The 26,070-nt window shown below is 36.5% G+C and overlaps 1 protein-coding gene and 2 long non-coding RNA genes across 3 annotated transcripts; 2 read left to right on the top strand and 1 right to left on the bottom strand.

Moving 5' to 3' along the window:
• The first annotated feature begins 737 nt into the window (after positions 1–737).
• Positions 738–26,070, top strand: LOC116166680 (von Willebrand factor A domain-containing protein 8-like). The gene is made up of 16 exons (XM_031481726.1): positions 738–1,145; positions 1,331–1,572; positions 1,619–1,786; positions 1,989–2,077; positions 2,128–2,203; positions 14,685–14,843; positions 14,892–15,427; positions 22,028–22,301; positions 22,349–23,416; positions 23,465–23,661; positions 24,376–24,535; positions 24,583–24,847; positions 24,901–25,021; positions 25,071–25,260; positions 25,306–25,544; positions 25,887–26,070. The coding sequence occupies exons 1-16, from the start codon at positions 962–964 to the stop codon at positions 25,990–25,992; spliced, it is 4,074 nt and encodes a 1,357-aa protein (XP_031337586.1). The 5' UTR covers positions 738–961; the 3' UTR covers positions 25,993–26,070.
• LOC116166681 lies at positions 4,400–4,875 on the bottom strand. The gene is made up of 2 exons (XR_004144385.1): positions 4,797–4,875; positions 4,400–4,749 (listed from the first exon to the last, which is right to left on the bottom strand). It is a non-coding gene; the product is annotated as an uncharacterized LOC116166681 (long non-coding RNA).
• Positions 4,807–5,650, top strand: LOC116166682. Its single transcript, XR_004144386.1, has 3 exons — positions 4,807–4,894; positions 4,951–5,112; positions 5,179–5,650. It is a non-coding gene; the product is annotated as an uncharacterized LOC116166682 (long non-coding RNA).

Below are 26,070 nucleotides of genomic sequence, written 5' to 3'. Positions count from 1 at the left end.
TCAATGGCACAGGCTGATATTTGAGGTATGGTAATTAGAACGTAATCCAAATCTTCATGCAAATCACAATCACTCCAAAGTTGCTAAAGAACATTTTTAAATTATAACTATTCTAGGGATGTTTAATAAATAATAAATTAATGTCCCGGTTCACTCAACTTTTTGAACCGCTTGTATAATCTACAATTTGAAAATTAGTCTTGAATAGTATAGTGGTAGCAACACCAGGTCCACTTTGAAGTAGAGGGTAGGCGCACACCCTAAATGAAAATGTTTCACAAAATTATACAGTACCGCCGCCATATTTTACCTTCAATGGCTTTCTTTGGAGAAACAATTTTCATTCTAGAACAATTTCAAAAAAAGTTTCGAAGCCCAAGGATTGTTTTTTTTGTAAAAGATTCATCAACAAAGAGCGTAGTGTCTAAACTCCTCAATTCTTCCTCATAAACATACACCTATTAAAGTGAAGAAGAAATAAAAAGAATAAGACGTAGACTCTTTCAGTTAAAGAAGGAATTCGAGTCAAGATGGGGCAGGGGAAGAGTAGGTAGTTTCTTCGCTAGCAGATTACATCAAATAGACCTCTCAAATAGTAGCAACAGGTCAATTGTCACGGTTGAGTATAGGTGCTCTACCAGTTTGGGCATCATAAGTTTTCCAAGTGTGTAGTGACTTGGGTTGACTAGTAGGGTTGGTAAAATCCCCGCCCACTTAAAAAGAGGCGTATGTAAAAACGTCTTCTACACTCAGATCGTCACCTGTTTTACCATGTACCTAGCCTAACCTCAATTCAGCTTTTTTTTTTGTAAGCGTTTCGTTTTAATGTTTAAGATCCGCCACTGATTATTACTAAATACATAAAATACGCAATCACACTGTCCTTAATTGAACCCATCATCACACTACTGATGATTACTTTCTAATAATCATATTGCTAAGTGTAACCCTAATTAAAAACATGCAGAACATAGCAGCAACAAACAGAAGGGCCCAAGTTTTACTACGAATTTTGCAAAATAATAGATCCAAAATTAGGAATGTGAGGTTAACCGCAATTAGAACAAATTCAACAGTAACCATTGGCGGCGTTACCAAAGTAGTACAAGTACCAAACAATCCGGAATATGTACCAAAAAATTATTGTAAGTATACCATTCACATTTTCCTACTGTATTAACTCAGGCGTGTTCTTTTATTAATGAATTAGCTCATGGAAACTTGTCCTTCATGAGAAGAAAGATGGGTTGCACTGTAAAGTGATTAATAAACAAACACGCCTCCTATAAATTGGGCATACATGATTGGTACATTCAAATTTTTCCCTCAGTCAAAGAAATGGACAACCAAAGCACACTACACAACTTACGATGGATGCTACAGAAGGATTTGCTCGCTCAGGACATATTTCTCATCGGTGCCCCGGGACCTAAACGTAGACACCTAGCAATGCAGTACTTGGAATTAACAAACAGGGAGGTGGAGTACGTTGCGTTAAGCAGAGATACCACCGAATCGGATTTGAAGCAGAGAAGAGAAATTGTCAAGGGCAGTTCAACATATTTCGATCAGGTGAGTTTGACATAATTTGTAATAATGTTAATGAAGGTTTTGACAGAGTGCAGTTAGGGCAGCTATCAAGGGTAGAGTATTAGTAATTGAGGGTATTGAGAAAGCCGAACGCAATGTTTTGCCGGTGCTAAATAACTTGTTGGAGAATAGGGAGATGCAGTTAGAAGATGGGCGGATGTTGATTGATGCTAAGAGATATGACCAGTTGTTACAGGTACCACTAGATTTTTATGCGAAAATATGCAGACACAGGACAAAATATGCACCAAGTCATTTTAAAACACAGATTGTTACAACATGCATTTATTGCACCTTCAAATTCGCATTAGTTTAACATGTGCATATCTTTGCATAGAAATCCTATCCCCACTACTACTACTAAATGCGCTTTTTTTTAATATGTACGTTTATTGCAGTCCTATAGTAAGGATGAGCTAGATAAAAGGAAGTTAGTGCGAGTCGACGAACATTTTCGTGTCATTGCATTAGGATTACCTGTGCCAAAGTGAGAAACAGGAGTTACAGATGTTTTAATTATTATATTATGATTTTTAGATACATTGGTAATCCTATGGATCCTCCTTTGCGTTCTAGATTCCAAGCGCGTGACATTAGCAGCAGCAGTTATCAGGTTAGTTTTGTTAACTTTGATATGTTTAGCGAATAATAATAATAATAATATAGCGGTTGTTTCTCAAAAGCGATTCCTCTCTACAGGGTGGTGACTTGCGTAACGCATCATAGGGATTTCAATGTAAAATTCATAACATGCGATTATTGGCTCCCCAAATTATTTTAGAGCAAAAATGTATTAAGGTTTTTTGTAGAAATAAAATTTTTACGTCAATCAACCGTATTAGTTTTCAATTTTTTGCATAATAAAGACGGAAATTGGAAAAATAAAACTCCCATCTTTTTCAATAATCTGTGATGCCATGGAATTTTATAATACAAAAACTACGCCAATATCCGTCATGATGCCATGGAATGTCTGCTATGAAACAAATCAATTTCTATCAAAAAGTATTATATTTAGAACAGCGAATTCAATATAAAGAAAGACCAAATTACTAAAAACGGTTTCCTAATATAACAATTTACAATAAATGTTCGAATAAGTCACCATTAATTGATAACTGGATATCTTTTTGTTTTAGAAAATTTCATGGCATCGCAGATTATTGAAAAAGATGGGGGTTTTATTTTTCCAATTTTCCGTCTTTATTATGCAAAAAATTGAAAACTAATACGGTTGATTGACGTAAAAAAATTTTTCCTACAAAAAACCTTAATGCTTTTTTGCTCTAAAATAATTTGGGGAGCAAATAATCGCATGTTATAAATTTTACATTGAAATCCATATGATGCGTTACGCAAGTCACCACCCTGTATATTTATATTTTTTTTGATAAGTAAAGATGTTTACTTGGCAACCATGTGTGTGCTATGTTAACATGTAGGTAGTAAAAGACTTGTTCAGTTGTTTTTTGTGCTTTGGTTTCATCCTGTAGAAAAGCGCACCAAACGGCGAGATGCCATGGCCTCTTCAGGAATATACAAACTCCTTATGCAAAATCCCCAAAAACTGCCGATTCCTGTTTTTATATAATACAAAAATTCAAAGGGACTTGCTTCTATCTATGCGTTGAATTTTTTTCAATTGTCAGACGGATTTCGCCTTTGAAAGGCAGCAGAAATTTATAAAATTCGATAGTGGAAGGTCTTAGGCAATACAAATGAATCTCCGTATTTGCAGTTGAATTGGATTGCTGGTTGAAAATTGATTTAGAAACATGGTTGACATAATTTAATTAAGGAATAAACTGTGCTACAGGCTTGCGAAATCCCCAGTAATAAATTACGCATGTAACTTAGGGTTTTAACAGCAAACAGAAGGTTGAATTAATTGTCATTAACCTTTTTACCGGTAGCCGTTTTGTTCATAAATTTGTTACACTTGTTATAAACAAATTTTATGCACCAACTTTTATTAATAAATGTTTTTTTTTACGTAACTTGCCACTACAAATAGCACGCAATGGAATGTTCTTTCCAAACGCTTTCGTAGTAACAATTTTTTTAAACGCGAAACACCTGAATCCAATTATGCACCGAAACGAGAAAAGGTTCGATCCCTTATTAATACGACAACGCTTCGCAAAATTCACTTTATAAAATTATAGTAACCGTCCGATTGTCTCTTTTACACCATGAAGTTCTCTTTCATCAGCGTACTATTAATTTACTTCTACTGGCAACTCGTAGCGAATTTTAAAGGCACCCACGATCGTTAAATTTTTTTTAAGTGGAGGAATTGTCTCCGTTTGTGAGTCGGGCTTTCTGTTTGAACTTTTAATTAATAATCTCGCGTTGATAATAAGTAGTGTAGCTGGGTACGTACGGTATCAGGAAGTGACGTCAGACTAATCAGGAGCTAGTATTTGGGTCCCGTGACTGTAGACGTCCAATGAGAGACGAGTAATGGCTGCCGTCGGTCATTTTGTGGTTTACTGGTTGCCGTCGGCCATTTTGTGTTTTACGAGTAGATAAATGAATGAGGTGACCTCTTTGGTGGTATGTTGGAATGATCGAGTTGTATTGCAGTGGTTTTATGGGCAACATTTTTTAATGGGATCTTGTGATGGTGTGGAAGCACTAGATGGCGAAGGGTAGGAGGGGAAGAAAAGAAAAGGTGCCTGTAACTGGCCGTCTAGCGGTACAGATCAGGATTTGAACGGAGCTTTAAACGCTAGTTGGTCTAGTAGTTAACGGAGTTAACCACTAGACCAACTAGCGCTTACTTTGAGGAAAAATAAAAAACGGTAACAAAGAGTTTGTTTATTTATTTTCTACTAGACCAAATGCGCTTACTTTGAGGAAGATTAAAAAAGGTAGCAAATAGTTCGTTTATTCACCTTGAATGCAATATTTGCAATATATCATAAGCGGAGCTGGTCCATCAATATGGATACGTTGCCACGGTTGATTCCAGTGTTTAGTACAACGAATTCGATTACATATTTCGCTATCATTTTGATATATAATGGGTATCTTGGTCCATATCTGCATTAGTTCGTTAACGTTTAGTTGCAGTAATGCATTCCTCGTTTCATTAAAGTTCTTTTCTTTTTTCGCTTCGAATTGTTGTATACTTTCAAGTATTCGATTCATTTTAATCTAGAAAATTCTATAATTACCATATCGATGTAAAAATGTAAACTCACCACTCAATCACCGCGCACAGTTGCATGTAAATGAATTGTAATCAGTATCCGCTTTAGTCTTTTGCGGTTGAAGTTATTTTTAAATGTTAAAGATTACGGTGTTTGCCTTTGCACTTTTTTCGCATTCTTGCTAAATTGCAATTATTTATTTTAGCATTTTTGCAAACTTTATCGCATTTTGCGAAAAAAGCGAGCGTAGCTTAAACGCTGATTACCACAGACGATGCTGATAAAGTTATTTTTCAGGAGAAAATTCTAGTATAAATAACAAGGAATCTTCATTTTTAGAAGTAGTTAATATCTAAACAACAAATTGGTAAGTAATTCTTATATAAGTAATGTTACTAAATTAATTTGTGAAATATTATCACTATTTTTGTAGCATTAAATGATAAAAATTCTCAATGTGGTATGGAACATCCGCAAATAAAAAAAAACACATGATAAAAAATTACATACTTTATTGCAACGTGATGAAAAATGTCTGGTACAAAACGCTGTTACGAGTGCCAAAAGTATTTTTGTTTTTGTAAAAAATCTATTGAAATGCATCCTATAAGAAGCAATAGTGATGATTTGTTATGTTATGAAGAATTAGCACTATCACCACTTCCGAAAATGGTAAAATATAGAAAAACAGGTAAACCAATATTATCAATTCATGAATATCAGGAAATCCAATTACCACCAGTGTTTAAGCTGGAATAAAATTTTGTTTAGCAAAAATGCTAAAATAGCGACTCTTTTATACTGATTATAAGACATGCGCGTTATACGCACCTATACAGTGTGTCCCAAATCGGGTGGGATTGCATGGGTAACTTTGTTATTATTAAAGATAGAGAATTGGTTAAATGGGCAATGTTTTGCAGTTTTGGATGCGTATTTAAAATTTCCTTATGGAAATTCAAAATGTCGCATAGGTTCGACGTAAATTCAAAAAAACTAAAATTGCGGTCATTTCCTTGAATGCCTTATATCATCGAAAGTATAAGAGATATAAAAAAAAGTTTTATATAAAAGTGACTGTCTTTGATCCGCTTAATTTAGAATTGATGTCAAAAAAAATTCAAGATGGCCACTTTTGAGGAACATTTACCAACTTCCTAAAGTTAAATGGGCGCCATATTGGATTTTTAGATTACTTGATAGATTTTTTAATTCTCTTTTCAACGAGCCATCATAACATAAGATTGAAAATAAGATACCAGTTATATTAACGGTTTTTGTATTTTAATCAAGTAGTCTGTGACGAATAAAAAAAACAAAACAAAATCTATTCGGGGCAACAAAACAATGAAAACAATTACACCAGATGTTTAAAATACTGGCCATTATTAGTGAAACACACTTCAAGACAGTTTAGTTTAGGCAACGTGTTGCCATTGATGATTATTATTATTATTGTAGTGGTAGCTACTTCCACTTTACTTTTATTTTTTAATTAAGTACTTACTTTTATAATTTAATGTACTGTACATAATTCGTGAATTGTGACCTGAGCAGCCAGTTTGTTGGTAGATAGCATAAACTAACCCTTCCTTTATTGGAAAATTTGTAAATAATGGTGAGCAGTTAAAGATCCATCGAAGATTACCGGTCCAATTACATGACTTCCCATTATGCCCTAAAATACATTGATTTAAAAAAATATTACTTACTTGATTTCGGCGTGAAACTACAACATGTAGGTTTTCCTGTGACGAGTAGTTTTCATAATGTCGATTTGAACACTTCACAGTTAGAAAAATAAGATTCATCTGTCCATATACTCGAACTGGTAAAACTGTTAGTTTCGATATTCTTGCGGATAAACCACCTACAAAATGTGACCTGGGACAATGCATCAATGGTAATACATTGTGTAAAGTAAATTGAAGTGTCTTGAAATGTCTTTAACTGGATAATGGCATGACTTTTTTCGAGGGGATAGTTTGTAGTTATACCACCATTTGTAGGTATGTAAGTATGAATAATAAGTCAATAAGTGATGTTATAAAAATCAAATTTTTCTAGACCTAATGCTTATATAAAATTTTGGAGGGAGTTGTAATGCCCAAACCCCCCCTCTCATGAGTGCGTCCCTGATTTTTTTTAAACATCTGATGTAATTATTTTCATTGTTTTGTTGTCTCGAATAGATTTTGTTTTTTTTTTTTTTTATTCGTCACAGACTACTTGATTAAAATACAAAAACTATTGATATAACTGGTATCTTATTTTCAATCTTATGTTATGATGGCTCGTTGAAAAGAGAATTAAAAAATCTATCAAGTAATCTAAAAATCCCATATGGCGCCTATTTAACTTTAGCAAGTTGTTAAATGTTCCTCAAAAGTAGCCATCTTGAATTTTTTGTTGACATCAATTCTAAATTAAACGCATCAAAGACAGTAACTTTTATATAAAACTTTTCTTTATATCTCTTATACTTTCCATGATATAAGACATTCAAGGAAATGACCAATTTTAGTTTTTTTGAATTTACGTCGAACCTATACGACATTTTGAATTTCCAAAAGGAAATTTTAAATAAGCATCTAAAACTGCAAAACATTGCCCATTTAACCAATTCTCTATCCTTAAGAATAACAAAGTTACCCATGCAATCCCACCCGATCTGGGACACACTGTGTACGCAGCCTTATTTATGTTTTTCGTGTGTATGCGACTTTAATTGCTCGCTGCGGTTACTCGCTTTTCCTGTTATCTAAAAGACTAAAGCGGATACTGATTACAATTCATTTACATGCAACTGTGCGCGGTGATTGAGTGGTGAGTTTACATTTTTACATCGATATGGTAATTATAGAATTTTCTAGATTAAAATGAATCAAATACTTGAAAGTATACAATTCGAAGCGAAAAAAGAAAAGAACTTTAATGAAACGAGGAATGCATTACTGCAACTAAACGTTAACGAACTAATGCAGATATGGACCAAGATACCCATTATATATCAAAATGATAGCGAAATATGTAATCGAATTCGTTGTACTAAACACTGGAATCAACCGTGGCAACGTATCCTATTGATGGACCAGCTCCGCTTATGATATATTGCAAATATTGCATTCAAGGTGAATAAACAAACTCTTTGTTACCGTTTTTTATTCTTCCTCAAAGTAAGCGCTAGTTGGTCTAGAATAAACAAACTCTTTGTTACCGTTTTTTATTCTTCCTCAAAGTAAGCGCTAGTTGGTCTAGTGGTCAACTCCGTTAACTACTAGACCAACTAGCGTTTTAAGCTCCGTTCAAATCCTGATCTGTACCGCTAGACGGCCAGTTACAGGCACCTTTTTTTTTCTTCCCTTCCTACCCTTCGCCATCTAGTGCTACCACACCCTCACAAGCAAAGGCTCCCACTCAAGATCCCATTAAGAAATGTTGCCCATAAAACCACTGCAATACAACTCGATCATTCCAACATACCACCAAAGAGGTCACCTCATTCATTTATCTACTCGTAAACCACAAAATGGCCGACGGCAACCAGTAAACCACAAAATGGCTGACGGCAGCCATCACTCGTCTCTCATTGGACGTCTACAGTCACGGGACCCAAATACTAGCTCCTGATTAGTCTGACGTCACTTCCTGATACCGTACGTATCCAGCTACACTACTATAATATGTAGCTTTGCATCGAAAGTTCGGTTAAAAATCAATACGCTATCGAAAAAAGTAGCTCTCCCACCAGATTTTTGCTTACGTATGCGCGGAATGGCAGTTTTGAAACGGAACCACCGCATCCAACGCGTTTTTGATATGAGGATTACGTATAAAAATTTAAGTGAAATGTAAAATGCCAAAATGCCAAGTTAAATTTTTTAAAAAGAAGGGGGGGGGGGGGGTGAACACGTTCTACTCTTCATGGTATTCTAATCAAAGGTCTCACCGAAATGAATTGGTTTGTACAAACTATAACTTTCCTGCGCGACTCCTTTCCGAGATCAGTAGGGGGGCGGAGAGGGAGGGGATAGAAATTAATCTTATCTTTCATGGTATTTCAATGAAAGGTCTCAACAAAAGGAATTGTTTTCTAGTAACTATACTGCCCTACTCTCTGACTGCTTATCACAAGATGGGTTTGGAGGGGGGGGGCTGGTTTTATCCTTCATGGTACTCTAATGAAAGGTCTCAACGATAGGAATTAATTTTTACCAACCATAGCCTGCTCCTCGTCTCCTTATCGTGATCGGATATAATTCCTTTTATTTCAAGAACAGATTGTCGGAGGATGGTATTCACAAAGGGCGATTGGGACGTCTGGAAGAAATATATCTATTGGTAATGTCAAAATTCCACGAGCCCACAAAGGCAAAATGAATTGTCTGGACGAAACATATCTATTGGTGAAGTCTCCCCATTAATAATTTAACAAGAAAGAAAACATTTACGTACTAAGTCATTTCGGTTTGCGCTTTATCTACACAAGATTTGCGCATAATTTATACTTTGTTTATTTTTTTTCTGGGTATCTATATCAAACTTTTGGTAATTAGACGGGCTGGACCATGAATGAAGTATATAATAGAGTATACAGTTTGAGCGTCAATATTTTGAGTCAGATTCGTCAAAAATGAAACGGAGTGATAGGAATTCGTGTAATTCTCAACGCATTGGCGTAAAAATGTGAAAAAAAACTGCGCAGATTTGCGACACGGCATGGAAAATCTGTTCTGCGGTTTGTTTGGTGGTAGGTTTCTTGCGTTGCGTTCACCTGGATCAGTCGTCGTGCCTGTCCCCTACAGTTGTATTCGATTGGAATATTCGCGTGTCGCACTGTCGTGAATTTAATTCCGCTATAAAAATATGTTAATAGAACATTTCAACCAGTTCGTATCCGGGTTGTGTTTGTAAGGGCGATGAGTGAAATATGCGGGGACAAGACTCGTTGGGAATCTAGTAGAAAGTCCTTATTTGTGAGAACCGTTTGGATTCGGGGTTGTCGGCATGTTATCCTATTCGACGAAGATCCGGCGGCCCAGCGTCTGAAGTCACGTGCGGGTTCAAGTATCAGCAAAAATAGTGCGCGAAAAATTTCGGATTCATTACCGTCTGTGAAACTTGTGTTGGCCGAAATTTCCAAGTACGAAAAGGAGACGTTACAAAAAAGGCTCAACTTGGAACTTAGAAAAACGCTCTCAATACACGTGATACCCAGCAATTTGAGGAACACGAATGTTGTAATTACCCCCAAAACACCCTCGAGCAATCCGTTTAACGCCTTCCAAGCTTCGCGCGTGTCATCGAGCTTTCACTCGGACGATTACAGGGAAATTAATGAAAGTGACTGTGTGAGGAGCGAGCATACTCATCAGCTAAATGAATATCGATTAAATTCGTTGAGCGACCGCGTGTTGTGTTGGCTAGATTTGGCGACACAAAGCGAGAAAACATGTCGATGTACCGATTTACTAACCGAAAAATTAAAAACTGACTACCGAGAAATGCTAAGTCAGAGATCAAAGCTAACCGCGAAATCATACTCGCTTAATAGGTCCCGTTCCTGCGATTACCAGGATAAGAAAATTATGGAAGAGTGGTCCAAGAAGAGGAGGCATTTCCTAAAAACGACCGATATGGGCCTTTCTTCTCTGAGCGTAAATACCATTCCTTTTCCTAGTGGAGATCTTCTGCGCGTCACTTCGTACAGTGAGGAATCCGCCCTACTATCCAAACTACCTCTAACAAAACAGCGTACCGAGATTCTAAAGAGACAATTACACGTTTTCATTCCAAATATTCCCAAGAGAAACGAGGATGCCAGTAGTATCAGCAGTAAAGGCAGCTCGATTATAAAACCTTCTTAATGTTTCACGCGAGAAACTAATTTTGTGAATCTATTAAAAGTATAAGTTGAGGTAATTTGAAGAAAATTTGAAACTTTTAAATGACTATTACAGCGAACTGCAATAATCGTAATAATACGGAAACGTATTGCGTGTTCACCTTCAATTAATCTTAACGCGTGTTCAGTTTAATTCTACCTACTGAGTACTCGTGAAGTAACTTTATCTACATATTCAATCTTCTCGAGAGACTTTGGTTTGGTGAATGTAGGTATTAAAGCAAGAAGTAGGTTAAAGGTGTAACATTTACATGCTACTAAAGGCTTGATTGATACAAATTAGATCAATCATTGTAGGTATAAGAACCAAAAGAATGTACAGACCGTTTTTTGTGTGTAAAGATTATTTGAATGAAAGGAAGTAAATTTATTCCACAAATTTGTATGGTGTATTCATTTCAAATTTGCTGTTGAATTCAAGCGGAGCTTCAACTGGCCAAGGCTTTTCTTTTTTGGAATTTAATCAACTGTCTCCTACGCTTCCGTCGCCAGCACACTATCATTGCAACGGGAGCCGCCACTCCAAGTACCGCCGCACCAATCTCCCCTACTTTCGTCCCGTGAACCCGATCCCGTACTACCTCCTCCTGCATCTCTGGTTCTATCGCAATTTCCAAAGCCTCCACCTCTCCACCCATCAACACCACCTATCGATACTGCATCCGAAACCGACGCACCCCTGCCATTACATGATCCCAATTATCCGGTCCCAGACCCGGCCCAAAACCCCATCCCTCTCCTGCGTTTTGACGCAAATTTACCCCCTCATCCCTATAGAAGAAATCATAGGCACCATTAACCACCCAAAAGTTACCCGCGCCTATAGGGCATAGTCTCCCGAACAACCAACCACCTAACTTCCTTTATCCGTATCTTCTGCGCCATTCAACTACCTCCTTTTCAACGGCGTCTTCCTGTTCGGAAAACACTACTCCTGCGAACCTCCACGCATCCCACCTCCCATGTCCCCGCTGTGGTCAAAACTACCGCGCCTCCCTCTGCGAATCGCAAGCAGTCCACAAATGCAACAATTGTGCCGGACCCCACCCTACCTACTCCTTCAAATGTAAACTCCTGCGAGAAGTTTCTGTTGTCACTTCCGAGATGACGCACCTTCAACCGCCTCCTCCACTCTCAAGTCATTATTCACTCCGTGGCAAATCTGTTTCCCGAAGGATGCTATGCGGTCAGGGCCGGATTTAGCATGGAGCCGTGTGGGCCCGAGCCCATAGTGGCAAGATTTTAGGGGCACCAAGAAACCACATTTGGGAAATAATTCTACAGTACTATCATGAAAAAATACCATAACCTCTTAAGAAATTGAAGTTGGAATGTTACGCACACTCTTACCAACTTAAAAGTAATCATGGAATAACATAACTTCACATTTCGACGAAATTATGTGAACTTTGTGGAAAATTTAGGGCTTCTTCCGCAATTTTTTGTTGAAAAATAAATTTCATAATCGTACCTGGGGGAGGGGGGGGGGCTTAATAACGTCACGTAACTGTTAGATTCTCTAAAACATGATTCAATGTTTACATTTACATGTTTGTATATTGAATTTCATTGTCTAAACTATTAAGCGAGATGTCAGAGCGATCGGACATTTCTAAACAAAGTAATCGTTCACACGGACAGACAAAGGAACAGAGGGACAGACCAACAGACAGACGACAGACAGCAATACAAAATTATAAACGATCTCTAGGATAGCTAATAAACGGCAAAAGTGTAAAATTATGGAACATGTAAAAAATGGTTTTTTGGATTTTCTACAATAACTTCTTTTGTATGCGGTACAGAAAAAATTCCTTCCTTGGTGCAAGCCTCGACACCATAACGAATCCAATACCGAAAAAAGTAGAACAATAGCTATTAAGACAAAGAACTAGTAGCGTCCCAACGGATGGCCAGACGGACGGACGGACGGACAAAGTGGCCACAATAGCACATTTTTTTTATTTTTGTGGAAATGCAAAAAAGGCCCCTGGTCTTGATGGGCTTCACAGCCTGATTCTGCGCCACGTACCCTCCCCGACGCTCTAATCCTCTATTCAATTATATAGGGTGACACTTTTAAAACTTTCAATGGGCGATATCGTTTTTTATATTAGAGGTATCACAAAATGGCCAAAACCGTTTCGGTAGAATCGAGGGGGAAGCAAAATGGTCGTATAAAGAAGGAACCAACTTCAACCTCGTACCCCCCGCCACCCCCATGCCTAAATTTTGAATTGTGACGTATCACTTGTGATACATCATTGGAAAGCTCTTAAAAAATGCTTTTCAGAAATACCCCACTGGTACATTTAAACTGCCCATTCACAATTTATTACACTAAAATTTGAACTCCGCAAATAAACAACTTTTATTTAATAAAATGTTCAAAATGTTCACCGTTTTGTTCTAAACAATACCATAAACGGTTTTCAAATTCATTTCTAACATTTTTAAACACTTCCCTGGAAAGTGAACGGCACTCCCTGACTATCCGGTAGCGAAGATCATTTATGGAAGCTGGTTCAGTTTTGTACACAACCGATTTTAAATGACCCAAAGAAAGAAATCCAATGGTGTCAGATCTGGAGATCGTGCTGGCCAATCTATAGGACCTCTTCGTCCTATCCACTGTCCCGGAAATTTCTCATCTAAAAATTCACAAACAGCCATAGAGTAATGAGGAGGAGCCCCATCTTGTTGAAAATGTATGAAATCTTCAATCAAATTCATGTTTCCGTCAATTGGATTTATTTGATTCTCTATTTCATGAGTGATGAGAGGCTCGACGGTAGGTATTTTGTAGCATGTTTAGGTAAGTATCTCCAGTTAAATTTCCTTCGATAAACAGAGGACCAATAATGCTATCACCTAAGATACCTGCCCAGACGTTAATTTTTTGGGGCCGTTGAGTATGCCCCTCGCGAAAAAGATGAGGATTTTTATCGTCCCAATACCGGCAGTTATGTTTGTTCACATTTCCATTTAAAAAGAATGTACATTCATCACTAAAACAAATGTTTTTCACCAGTTCCGGATTATTTTGAATATTCTCGGTCATTATTTCACAAAATTGGATTCTTCGATCGGAGTCGTCTTCGGTTAGTTCCTGTACAATCTGCATCTTATAAGGGTAGAATTTGTGCACCTTAAGAGTTCGTCGTACAGTTTCTCGCGAAAGTCCGGTCATAGTCGCTGCTTTTCGAATAGATGATGTTGGGTTTGCACCAAAATGACCTAAAACTTCAATCTGAGTAGCTTCATCCATTATTCTTGGTCCGTCTCTTTTCTTATTTTCCACTGACCCAGTTTCTTCAAATTTAGTCACTAACATTGCAACATAAGTGTGACTGACACGTCGTTCTGGGTGTCGGGCATTAAAAACAGCTGCTGTTCTAAATGCAGATCGCGCTTCAGAACCATAGATGAAAATAATTTCAACTCTTTCGGCTAACGTGTACACCATTATGAAATCTTTAGTTAAATTCAAAATTTGTAATTTTCTTGCCAAGAAATACTAAAAACGAGACTAAAATAATAATAACCGATCAACAAATAAAGCAATAGAAAATTATTATTTACTAAAAATTGCTGTCATTGTTTTTCCAAAGCATCACTAGATCTAAGAAATTTTTTTTTATTTCAAACACTGACAAATTCATCAAATACTCAAATTACTCATTTTTATTACATAAATTGTGAATGGGCAGTTTAAATGCACCAGTGTATGGTATTTCTGAAAAGCATTTTTTAAGAGCTTTCCAATGATGTATCACAAGTGATACGTCACAATTCAAAATTTAGGCATGGGGGTGGCGGGGGGTACGAGGTTGAAGTTGGTTCCTTCTTTATACGACCATTTTGCTTCCCCCTCGATTCTACCGAAACGGTTTTGGCCATTTTGTGATACCTCTAATATAAAAAACGATATCGCCCATTGAAAGTTTTAAAAGTGTCACCCTGTATAACCAGGGCCGCCTCTCACCTTGCACGGTTAATTTAATGCAGAATTACGCTATCGCTTATTTTTGTAGGAATTATTTGAATTACTTCAATTACTGGGACCAAATTTATCCAAAGAGAGCCTCGACCAAATACTCTCTGTTGCGATTGGATTAACAAGCAAAGAAAGTACAGCTCTCGGATTGCCAGATTTCCCGATAGATAATTTACACTTAATTGTTCGGATAATGGTAAGTATAAATTGGCTCCGTGAAATTTGTGCAAAGTGTATGTTTTAGAACAATCACCCAGATCTGTCCGTTTACAATGCCGTTTACCGTTTGTATCCTTACAACACCATTTCTAAGGATGCTGCAGCGGCAGTAGAAACCCTTCTGTCAAAATTCTCTATTGATCGATGTAAAGGTTCAAGTTATGTATCGAACATAGCAGGTAACATATCGAATTTATGGAAAAAACCAAAACCTGAGGTTTCTCGTGCTGATGGTTACATTGAAACTGATTATCAAAATAAGTTGGTCGAAGAAATGCTACAGACAATTAAGCTAACAGACTTATGCGTGATTGGTCCAAGAGGTTGTGGAAAAAATGTGCTCGTTTCAAAGGTGGCTGAGATTGTAGGAACCAAAATTGAATCAATCATGTTGTATCAAGATATTACGTCTAGAGATTTAATACAGCAACGTGCTACTCTTGATAATGGTGATACCATTTGGAGGTTCTCCCCGTTAGTCAATGCGATGATTGATGGAAAAATTGTAGTACTCGATGGAATACATAGGGTACATCCTAGTACAATTTCAGTACTTCATAGGTAAGATAATTATGCAAAGCGATCGAAAATGGTTTAAGAGGGCGCTGAAAAATCTGTTTTTTGTTTTTTTTCTGGAGTTGGATAAAAGTGAAATTTTATTGCGATATTACCAACTAGCAAACATTTCTGATCGCTCTGTTTTCTAGAGCACTTAAAGACTTAAATACCAATATCAGAGTTTTCTAAATTATTTACATAGGGCTTTGTAAATCACGGCCAATGTACATTATGGACATTTCTAGCACCTTATTGAGCATTTTTGATCAGTTCCAGAACTTTCTAGACCATTTTCAGTTTTATAATGCTCACATATTTTTTTCGGAATAAATTTGATTGAAATACTTTGAATTTTTGACCATACCTAGCTTATGAACTATAAGCAATTTTTGGATATTAACAAAGGCCGCGTTTTGGTTTTAACGTCTTTCAAAATTAACATTGTTTACCCATACCACAGATTTAAATTTACTACAGATGGATCATGAGATAGGCGACTGTGGAAACACAACAAACGTTCCAGTTGCTAGCGCACCTATATGAATTTTATTAAATCGAAAGTTTTAGTTTGGGTCTCAGCTTAAAATAATCAGCAGGAGTCTGTATAACGATGGCATAGAAGGTTTTTACTATTGATGGTGCTGAAAAGGAATATGATATAAATTTTTTCTTGGTAATTAAAACAATGGGTCTTTGTATTGTGTGTTTGTGTTCAATTACGACCTTGTGTGGGCGTATCTGTGGCCGTTCTCTCTCCTTTAATTTAAATTAATAAAATCCAAGAACAATTTTTTCTATAGAATGGTAGTTTCAGTTTCAGCCTGAATCGAAAGTTTTGATATGTCTATACGTTCATTCAAGGCATCGCCAAATGAAATTGAAACCAGGTGTAAAATTCTTGCAGAATAGCAAATACTCGAAAACTTCACTTGTTATCTGTTTGTTTATTTTAACTTAATTTTACTACCCGCATGTCAGTAAGGGAGGTATTGCAGTGGGTTAAAAAATGACCCCTCCCTTTTTTGACGGGAATACATCAAATACATGTTTTGAGGCACCAGGAATCCGAATCAAACAAAATCTCGATGATGTATACAGGGTGATTTATATCAAAGTTGTATTTTTTAAACAAGAACTCATCTATATTATAACATATTTCGATTACTTGGTCAATTTTAGTGTGACTTTATTTACACATGATATCTAAAATGAGTGGCTGAGCGTCATTTTTTCAAAAAATAGATGTCCAGTAAAAATTGAAAACGAAGTTTCCATAAAACTTAGAAGGTCATGACGCTGCAGTATTACCAAAGAGTAACCATAATAAGAGATTCAACGGCATAGAGAATAGTGTTGCATATGTATTGTGTGTTGCCTAACAAATTTTACTGCTTTTTCTCAATTTTATTGGCGTACGCTACGCCTAAGGGGCTATTTCAAGGCAACTACTTGTTTAGAAGTTTATAAATATCATTGCAGAAATCCCAGCGTTGCCAAATGTTTAGTGTTTGCTTGTACTTATTTAGGTATCTATTATTCCTTGAAATGTATGATGTTTAGAGATATGTTATTCCATTCTACGCTTATGGCACAATTTATTAAGGTCCGAACGCTTGTTGGTTTGATTCATAGGTGCGAAGATATGTTCTTCGTGTAACAATAAGCCGTTTTTTTAGCGGTAAATAATAGATTTTTTAGTGTGTATTGTGTATTCCCAGTAAGCGCGAGTAATAAGCTAGCTTTGATTACGTCTCTGCCCTTTGTACACACTGTTCGTCGCCCTACCGTCGACGGACGTATGGAAAAGTCGACCGAACTAGATCGTTTAGTTAGAGGAAGTAGTGTAACGATTCGAACGATATTTACTTCCGACTTGCGCGGAAATAAACGAACATTTTTTTAAAAAAAAAAGGCCAATAGACGTTTTATAGCATTTATTGTACAAATAATAAGATAATGAAAGATTCCCGGAAAAAATGTTGCAATCACTTTTTAATTTTTGCCGGCCAAACTATAAACAATATAATAAATCCAAAATAAACTGCCTCAATTGGATTATCGAATGGTTCAAATCAGTTAAATATGTGAACTGTGGACCAACGCAACCCCTGACGCAACCCCACCTCTTTAAAAATGGTTTCTTTGAGATAACTGAAAAACTACTTGACCGATTTGGACCATATTTTTTACCAGTCGATGTGACTAATGTCCCCTTTAATCTCATTACATTTCAGTCCGATCGACCCACGCATTCCGGAGATATTTAAACGCTCCAGAAACCCTATATTTGGAGTGGAAGCCAATGTTGTTTTCAAAAATGAGAACATACACTGCATTATCAATCGTTTAGATGCATAAATCACTAGCAGATTGCGGCAAATTTAAATACATATACTTATGTACTTTTTCCGCTACTAGCCAAGGGTGATTGAAAAACATGTGTACGACGCTTAGTTGCTAGGAGACCGATGCGCGCTAGTGCTGCAGCTTAAAATGCGGGTCGAGAGTATTTTTTTAATTGAATTGTTTAAATGAGAATAACGTGTAAATATTTCATTAAATTTATTCGACGGGTGCAGATTTATTAATTTATTATTTAACTGCACTATATATTTTGACTGATTATTATTGGATTAGACTGATGTTTTTTTTCCTGAGAACATAAGGATTATTGCATTGTAATGATTGATTGTTAATGATTAAACAATTCAGCGTATGTAGGCATCTATACAAAATTAAAGCAAACAAAATTTCCTGTAAAATAATCGCTATGCTCATCATAAAATCCAATTTTATGAAATATGTTGTCTACTTTAATTTGACTCTAGTAGACGATCTAAAAAGGATGGATAATAACAAATTTAATTTAAATTTTTACAATTGTACCTGTTATTGGTTATTAAATTAAATAGTAATTACTGTCTATTCAATAGACGCCAACTAAACAGGAAAATACCAATGTAATTAAGTATTAACAATAGGTACTGAATCGTTGCTGATTTCTTTTATACACTTAAGTAATGTTTTCTAATTATATTATGTCCACATTTTATACAGCCAATAAGAAAGAAAATTAAATGTGACAACCGCGCAAATATTTTAAACCGAAATTCTATAAAGAATTCTGTACATTTTCAATACGCGCCAATATTTAAAGAGGCGGTTAGTTCTGGCCACCTCTACGCGAGGGCCCGCTTTTGGAATCCTAGCGGGCGAGTTCTTATAGCCAACACGCGTTTATACCATTGCGCTGTATCTCTTATTATGGGTACTCTTTGGTATTACTAATCATCACGTGTGCTTACCTACATACGCCGAACGGTCAAAGTTAAACTTTTTTTGAGCTAAAAGAAATCACTGTCAATTTTCAAAATTTCAATCAAAGATAACTTGATTTTTTTTAATGAAATTACCAAGTTTTTTATTGCATCAAAAATATGGGATTTGATTACCTTTCTAACGATATAAGCACGCCGTATTTACCTTTTATACATATTTTTGTTAGAGACACCCTGTATATATTTTTTTGTAATAAAACCAAATTTGTGTAGGTTGAACCAAGAAAAATAATCTCTTTCAAATAACTAAATAAAAAATGTAGCGCTACTATGTATTTGAAAAAAAAGTTTATTTGTAATAAAACCTAGCATAATTTGGGTAGGTTGTACACAGAAAAAGAAAGTCTTCCGAATAATTTAATAAAAATTTTGCGTTACTGCTATTTAAAAAAAATAGTACGACGTTTACATCCTTTATGCCTAATCTGCCAACGTATGTACGTATACATAGGTACATACGAGTTAAAACAGACAGTAAAAATTTTTATTCTTTAAAAGTTGCTTAAAATGATCTAAAACGTTGACGTTTGATGAAATTTTGATACGTCCAAAAACGGTAATCGCAATATAGCCACCCCGCGCTTTTTGACGACCCATACGGATTTACTACTATCTCAAAATATATCGAAGTACTTTCTTCACTATTTTGTTCCGCATTATCATGCAGCCTTAGAAATTCATGACTATACCAAGAACAGAATGGTTCCACGTACATATCGTGGAAATTGTAACGTCTACTGCGGTACTTCCCCAATATAGGGTCTCAACTGGGATGCGTCATTTTCGATCTCACAGAAATTTGGTATCTGCGTCTCTTTAAGAGAAAAATAACGAAACCAAAATTGTTTTTGAAAATTCGAATTTTAACTGCAATTCTGGACCAGACATAGGCCTACGGTAGTTTTTAGCTCATTTTTGCAATGTAGGATCGATGTCAAAACTCTAATTGCATCTTCATTTGTTCTTAATAGAAGCTTTTCATATCACTTTGGCCGGCTGACTGGCTGGTTGGATGGCTGCCTGGCTGGCAGCAAATGAGGGCCTGTAGACAATCGCATGTAGAAAGACGAGGAGTGTACGTGTCCATACGGGGTCGTGTAATTAACAACTTTAGGGACGGGGCTACATGATGTGGGGACGGCGACATCTGGGCGCCTAACCCACGCGTGGTTTACTAACGTGGTAATTTTTAGTTTTTCCTATCTTCTTCTACAGTTTTGGCCGAGGTCGAACCCATAATCGCACGTCAAGATACAATTTTACAAGTCGTACGACAAAATCGTATAATGTGAATCTTGAAATATTTGGTTATGGCAACTCGCAAGTCGCAAGAGAAATCGTAATCAAAATCACATAACGTAAATTGCACTTATAAGAATCCCCCATTTACACCCTCTAACTTGTATTTGAACTGACCACAAATTTTTTTAAAGTTTCGTCAATAAATTACCAGTGGAACGGAGAAGAAAAAATAACTTTTTGTCTCATAGGCACAGCCAAATTATCCCTTAGAGCCTTGTGCGATTAATTTAACAGCCTCAATTGCAGATATGCTTTGTGCCTCGATCTTTAACAGGGCTGCGCGTGTAAAAAAAGCAACCAAATTTCGGAGCTGAAATTTTCAAACAATTACTTCAAAATATTCAGACATTGAGATGCTCAAAAAGTACCCAGTGTTTTCACATAACAATATTTTGAAAACTCTTTCGAATGCAGACATCAATGCGAGGCACCTTGTTTTAATGTAACCCAACAGTTTTTGATACTTTCTATCAGCTAAGTCGTAGAACTCTTTGAGTATTTTTCAATGCGAACACTAAAAATAAGTCAATTTTAACAATGGTGAGCTCAAATCAACAATCCCTATAAGTTTTGTTTTTATTTCAGGGACGACCTCCATTGCAAATGCCTTGTTGACACCTTTTACTATTTTTGCCACCAAAATTACCTACAGTTACCGTTGCCTCCACAAAAACCCCACAACTTTTGATTTTAAATCATTTAATGTTAATTAATATACTTCCTTACAATATTCAACGATTATATCCGATTGGGATCACTCCAAGATTTGAATTTGCGCGTCCTTCTGTGGTCAAAAATAATGGACCAAGACGAGAAACAATTTTATAGAGCCATGGTTTGAGGCATCTCACTCAGTCCATATGTTGCAAATTTTTGAAATCCACCATCCATCAATATACCGCATTTTTTTTTTTTACAGAAAACCATGTTTTCTAGAAATAAAACCCTGTTGTGATTGTCGTGGACAACCAGCATATATAAGGAAAAAAATGATTAATCCGCATGTGAGCAAAGGCGAAGAGTGCATTTTCAAATTTGTTTTTTCGATTTTAACAACCCTCATGGACATTTCATGCCTTAATGAGAATACAAAAATGAAATAACAAACAGACAGACAGGTAGACATATCAAGAGCGCCAAAGTGTGCACATTTTATTTTTTGAAAGTGAAAGTGTACTAAAAACGGAACTGTCACGTTCAAAACGGGACGTTTGGTCACATCTCACATTCGACTCATATTCGCTAACTTGACTTAAATTCTCAGAGACGCCTATTGTTAGGTACCTATGTTGTTTCTCACAAAGACAGGCCTAACACCTTCTCTGATTAATTAATAAAAACTTCGTCTACGTCATAATTGTGCTTTTAGATCGTCTTATCATTAAAAATACTCTAAAAATCTAAATACGAGCACGGAACACGCCAAGCTGTGATCAGAGATGTAGGCATTAGAACCTAAATCGCACAAAATACCGTACCTACTTATAATCAAAAATAAATCAATTATACAGTAAACATCCTGCATAATTACAAATCTTGTTGGTTTGACAGAATAAGGTATAATCAGTCGTCGGTTCGCCCTTCCGAGTTCCGATATAAAGGAATGTGTATGTGTAACTAACATAAACGCATGCTAGCAGAAAAATTGCGTGTAGATGGGGAAGGTCAGTTACATACAATACAACATTTGTTGGGCTCTGTGTAATCGGATACCCCTGTTTATCGCAACAGTTCTTGTCTTTCCTATTGCAGTTGTAAACCACGCGCAAGTTATTCATTCTACAGCACTTCCTTGTGGACGCGGAATAACACTAATTTAGTTTGGATTTAACGCACCAGGACCAGAGGCTTAAATCCAAATCACCGTTGCCAGAATTTAACATGGCATGATCCATCTGTAGCATATTTAAATCTGTGCCCATACCATATATTTATCTTTTTTGTACCGATGTGCATATTATAGACTGGTCCATGACCGAGAATTACAACTACATGACGGTCGTCGTATGGTTAGTGCTGAAAAATATGACATATTACAAAAAGCTCACAGCGAGGCCTATCTACAACAAAATGGCATGTTAAAAATACACCCAAACTTCAGAATAATAGCATTAGGCGAATTGTCTAACATGCAGCCGACAAGGAACTGGCTAACCTCAGAGATTCTTAGCTTGTTCTTGTTCCATGAAACACGATTTCTGACAAAGATGGAGGAAATGCATATAATTACGTCTAAGGTAAGGATCTTTCTTTAATACCGCGATGATTTTCATTAATTTTGTAGTTCGGCCCAATATCAGAGACTCTGCAGAAAATTATCGATTTTGCCCACATTTTGCGCGTGAGTCCCGACCCAATTTTAAAGCAACTTTCCGGCCATATGTCCACTAGGCAATTGTTAAGGATCTCCAAGCGGCTTCAAAAGTTTCCCAATGAAGACATGTACGAAATTCTCCAAACTGTTTTTATGACACAGTTCTTGCCGACTTTAACCCGTCGAACTTTGGAGAATGCGTTTGCCAAAATGGAAATTGTACCACAGGCTGGTTTCGAGAGGAAACCCACAACTTACAGTATAAACAATAATGTGCTTACCATTGGAAATACTTCTGCTTTTATATCCGCTACTGAAGAGATTACAAAAGTGCCTCAAGTTCTTTTTTACGACGTACCTCAACATATACAACTAATGGAAAAGCTTCTGCAAGATTTTCAGTTAGGCCTACACCTACTTTTGGTCGGAAATCAAGGCGTGGGTAAAAATAAAATTGTTGATCGATTCTTGGGACTGCTCAACCGTCCAAGAGAATATATACAATTGCATCGCGACACAACGGTGCAGACGTTAACAGTACAGCCTACAATTAAAGACGGCATTTTGGTGTACGAAGACTCTCCACTGGTCAAAGCCGTTAAATACGGCCACGTCTTAGTTATCGACGAAGCTGATAAAGCCCCAACGCACGTAACGTGCATTTTAAAAACTCTCATCGAATTTGGACAGATGTTATTGAGTGATGGCCGCCGAATTACTACAGCGGCACTTAAGGAAAACGATATTCAGATACATCCCGAGTTTCGCATGATTGTACTGGCAAATCGGCCCGGGTTTCCGTTTTTGGGGAACGATTTCTTTAGTGCTTTAGGCGATTTGTTTAGCTGTCACGCTGTCGATAACCCATCTAGGTCTTCAGAAATAGACTTATTGGTACAATACGGACCTGATGTCCCGATTGATACCATAACAAAATTGGTTGACATTTTCGGCGATCTGCGATCAATGGCAGATGAGGGATTGGTCACCTATCCTTATTCTACTCGTGAGGTGGTAAATATAGTAAAGCACTTGCAGGTAATTGTGGTACGTGGATCTTATACACTTACTGCGAAATTGTTATAGAAATTTCCACAAGCGGACATAGATGATGCGTTGTTTAATGTCTTCGATTTTGATAAATACAATCAAGATGCTGTTGAAACTTTGGGACAAGTTTTAATTAAACATGGTTTTCCAAAAACCAATATGTTTACCGCGGAATATTTGGCATTAAAGCAAGCTAAGGAGTACTTACAAGTTACTGTTGACCGTACTAGTGGGTAGGTATTTTTTAAAACATTTTTTCCAATTAAACCATAAATAATCCCAAAGAAATCCCTATTTTGGGACCTCCATAAAAGAGGGGAAAAGTAATGTTTCTATCTATTCTAATACATTCTCATTTTTTATGTACAGGGTGTCCCATTAACAATGGTCACAGGCCTTATCTATTGAACCATTAATTGCACAGCTTCGGGAAAAAATTGTTTGATAATATCATATAATAATAATATCGTTCCGTTTGAAATTTTCAAAAATAAATGCAAAGTTTATGTTTATGTCACATCGCGCCCTGTACCACATTTACTATTACTGTGAAAATCTGTTCACCTAAACAGAAGTTACATTCAACTCCTTAAAGAGATGTTTCCTTTCCCCCACCCCTCATATTTTATGAGCTAGAGTAATATGTGCTGCATCAAAATGATGCAAAATTGATACAAGATTGCGATGCATGTATTTTTTATACATCCTTGTTGGGTATATTTTAGAAAAAAAGTCAGTTTTCTACTTAACCATGACTCGTGCGCCCTCTAGCGGCAAAGCTAGAAACTTGAAAATAATTTCCAGCGATTTCCCTTGGCCCCTTTTGTTAACAAAATTTTTTTCCCGAAGCTTCGCAATCAACGGTTCCATAGATACGTCCTGTGACCATTATTAATGGGACACCCTGTACAGCGCCTGCGTGCAAAAATTACTTAAATGTATTTCAGATTAGATACAAAAGGTCCCAAACACGGAAAGGAAGACCCCAAAAATGAACCACATGTAGGTGGAAACACATGGGCTGGTGGTACCGGTGGACGGGACACAGCAGGGTTGGGTGGTAAAGGGGGACCATACCGTTTGGATAAAGGTCACAAAGTTCATCAGGTATACTTTCTCCTTTTTTTGCCAACTTGATTTTAAATCTTAGCTAGTTGTCAGATGAGGAGAAAGCAGCAGTTCCAGAACATATAAAGCGAGCCGCAAGAGAAATGGGAAGGAAAGCATTTGAAGAACGGTTGAAAGAAATTGGAATGAGTGGATATGATGCTTCTTTGTATGCTCAGTTCTCAGGCGCCGTTTCTAAGCAAGTGCTGTCATTAAGGATAATCCTAGGTTCACTTCAAGCCAAAAATAAGGAGAGGCAGTGGACTAAAAATAAAACATCGGGCGAATTAGACGACACGAAACTAATAGATGGTATGACCAATGGATCGGTGACAGGTAAATTAATTACCTTTTTGTTACTGTAGGACTACTTGGTGAAAAAACCATTTTTCGCAGAAGAACCGAACTTGAACCTGAGTTAGGCTCACCACAAATTAAACCCAAAATGTTGCGCCTTGTTGTGGATGTTTCAGCGAGCATGTATAGGTATGGTATAACATAACCGATATAAGAACACTTAAAGCGTTTGTTTTAGGTTTAATTCTTACGATGGACGACTGGACAGGCAGTTGGAGGCAGTCGTTCTACTAATGGAAGCTATGGAAGGATTCGATGACAAAATACAATATGACATAATGGGGCATTCGGGAGATGCGCACGATATTAAATTTATTACAAAAGGTAATCCACCCAAGAACAACAAAGAGAGACTAAATATACTGAAGGTAAGATTATCAATTGAAGTACTTGTTACATTTTTATTTTTTTAGACTATGTATGCCCATTCACAGTTTTGCTTTGCGGGCGATAACACATTAGAAGCCACAGAATTAGCAATTAAATCTATGTCGGATGGAGATTTTGACGAAGCTATTGTGGTAGTACTTTCAGATGCTAACTTACAACGATATTCCATACCATCATCGGAATTGGCGAAGGTTTTATCTCAGTCAGAAAAAATTAATTCGTACGCAGTTTTTATTGGAAGTTTAGGTGATCAAGCCGAAAGGTAAGCATTATGACCGTACTGGAAAATATACTTTTAAGTGATAAAAAGCCTTCTGAAGGACGCCTAACTTTATGCAATCAAAATAACACTTAAATCAAATGAAGATCTGCCTGTTCCAATTGGTACAGTCCCGGTAACAGATTAAGAGATTTATTTTCTGTGAAGCCAAAGCAACAATATTCAAAATAAGTAATATGACAGCCAGATTTGTTTCAAGAAGTTATTTTGGTTGCATAAAATTAGGCGTCCTTCAGAAGACTTTTTATCATTTGAAAGTAGACATAGGAAATCCTACTTCTACATGAATATCACTGTATATTAAACACTTAACGTCTATTTTAGATTGACACAAAGTTTACCAGCCGGCAGATCATTCATTTGTAAAGATGTATCCACACTGCCTCAAATTTTAAAACAAATATTTTCCTCATCTGTTATTAATTTTTAGATGTCTATATTTTATTTAGGTTATTATTTTTAATAACGATGTGTTAAATAAAAATTGTTGGAATTTATTGTTATGTAA

The sequence above is a fragment of the Photinus pyralis genome, unplaced genomic scaffold, assembly GCF_008802855.1.
Source record: "Photinus pyralis isolate 1611_PpyrPB1 unplaced genomic scaffold, Ppyr1.3 Ppyr1.4_LG3b, whole genome shotgun sequence".
Lineage (NCBI taxonomy): Eukaryota > Metazoa > Arthropoda > Insecta > Coleoptera > Lampyridae > Photinus > Photinus pyralis.
The sequence above is the reverse complement of the archived record's forward strand: the minus strand, read 5'-3'. Positions and strand labels throughout refer to the sequence as shown.

Coding starts and splice junctions, on each gene's coding strand:
- LOC116166680 (XM_031481726.1), top strand. CDS start 962: ATGCAGAACATAGCAGCAACAAACAGAAGGGCCCAAGTTTTACTACGA. Junction 1,573..1,618: donor GTTCAACATATTTCGATCAG/GTGAGTTTGACA, acceptor AGGTTTTGACAG/AGTGCAGTTAGGGCAGCTAT. Junction 15,428..22,027: donor ACAATTTCAGTACTTCATAG/GTAAGATAATTA, acceptor TGCATATTATAG/ACTGGTCCATGACCGAGAAT.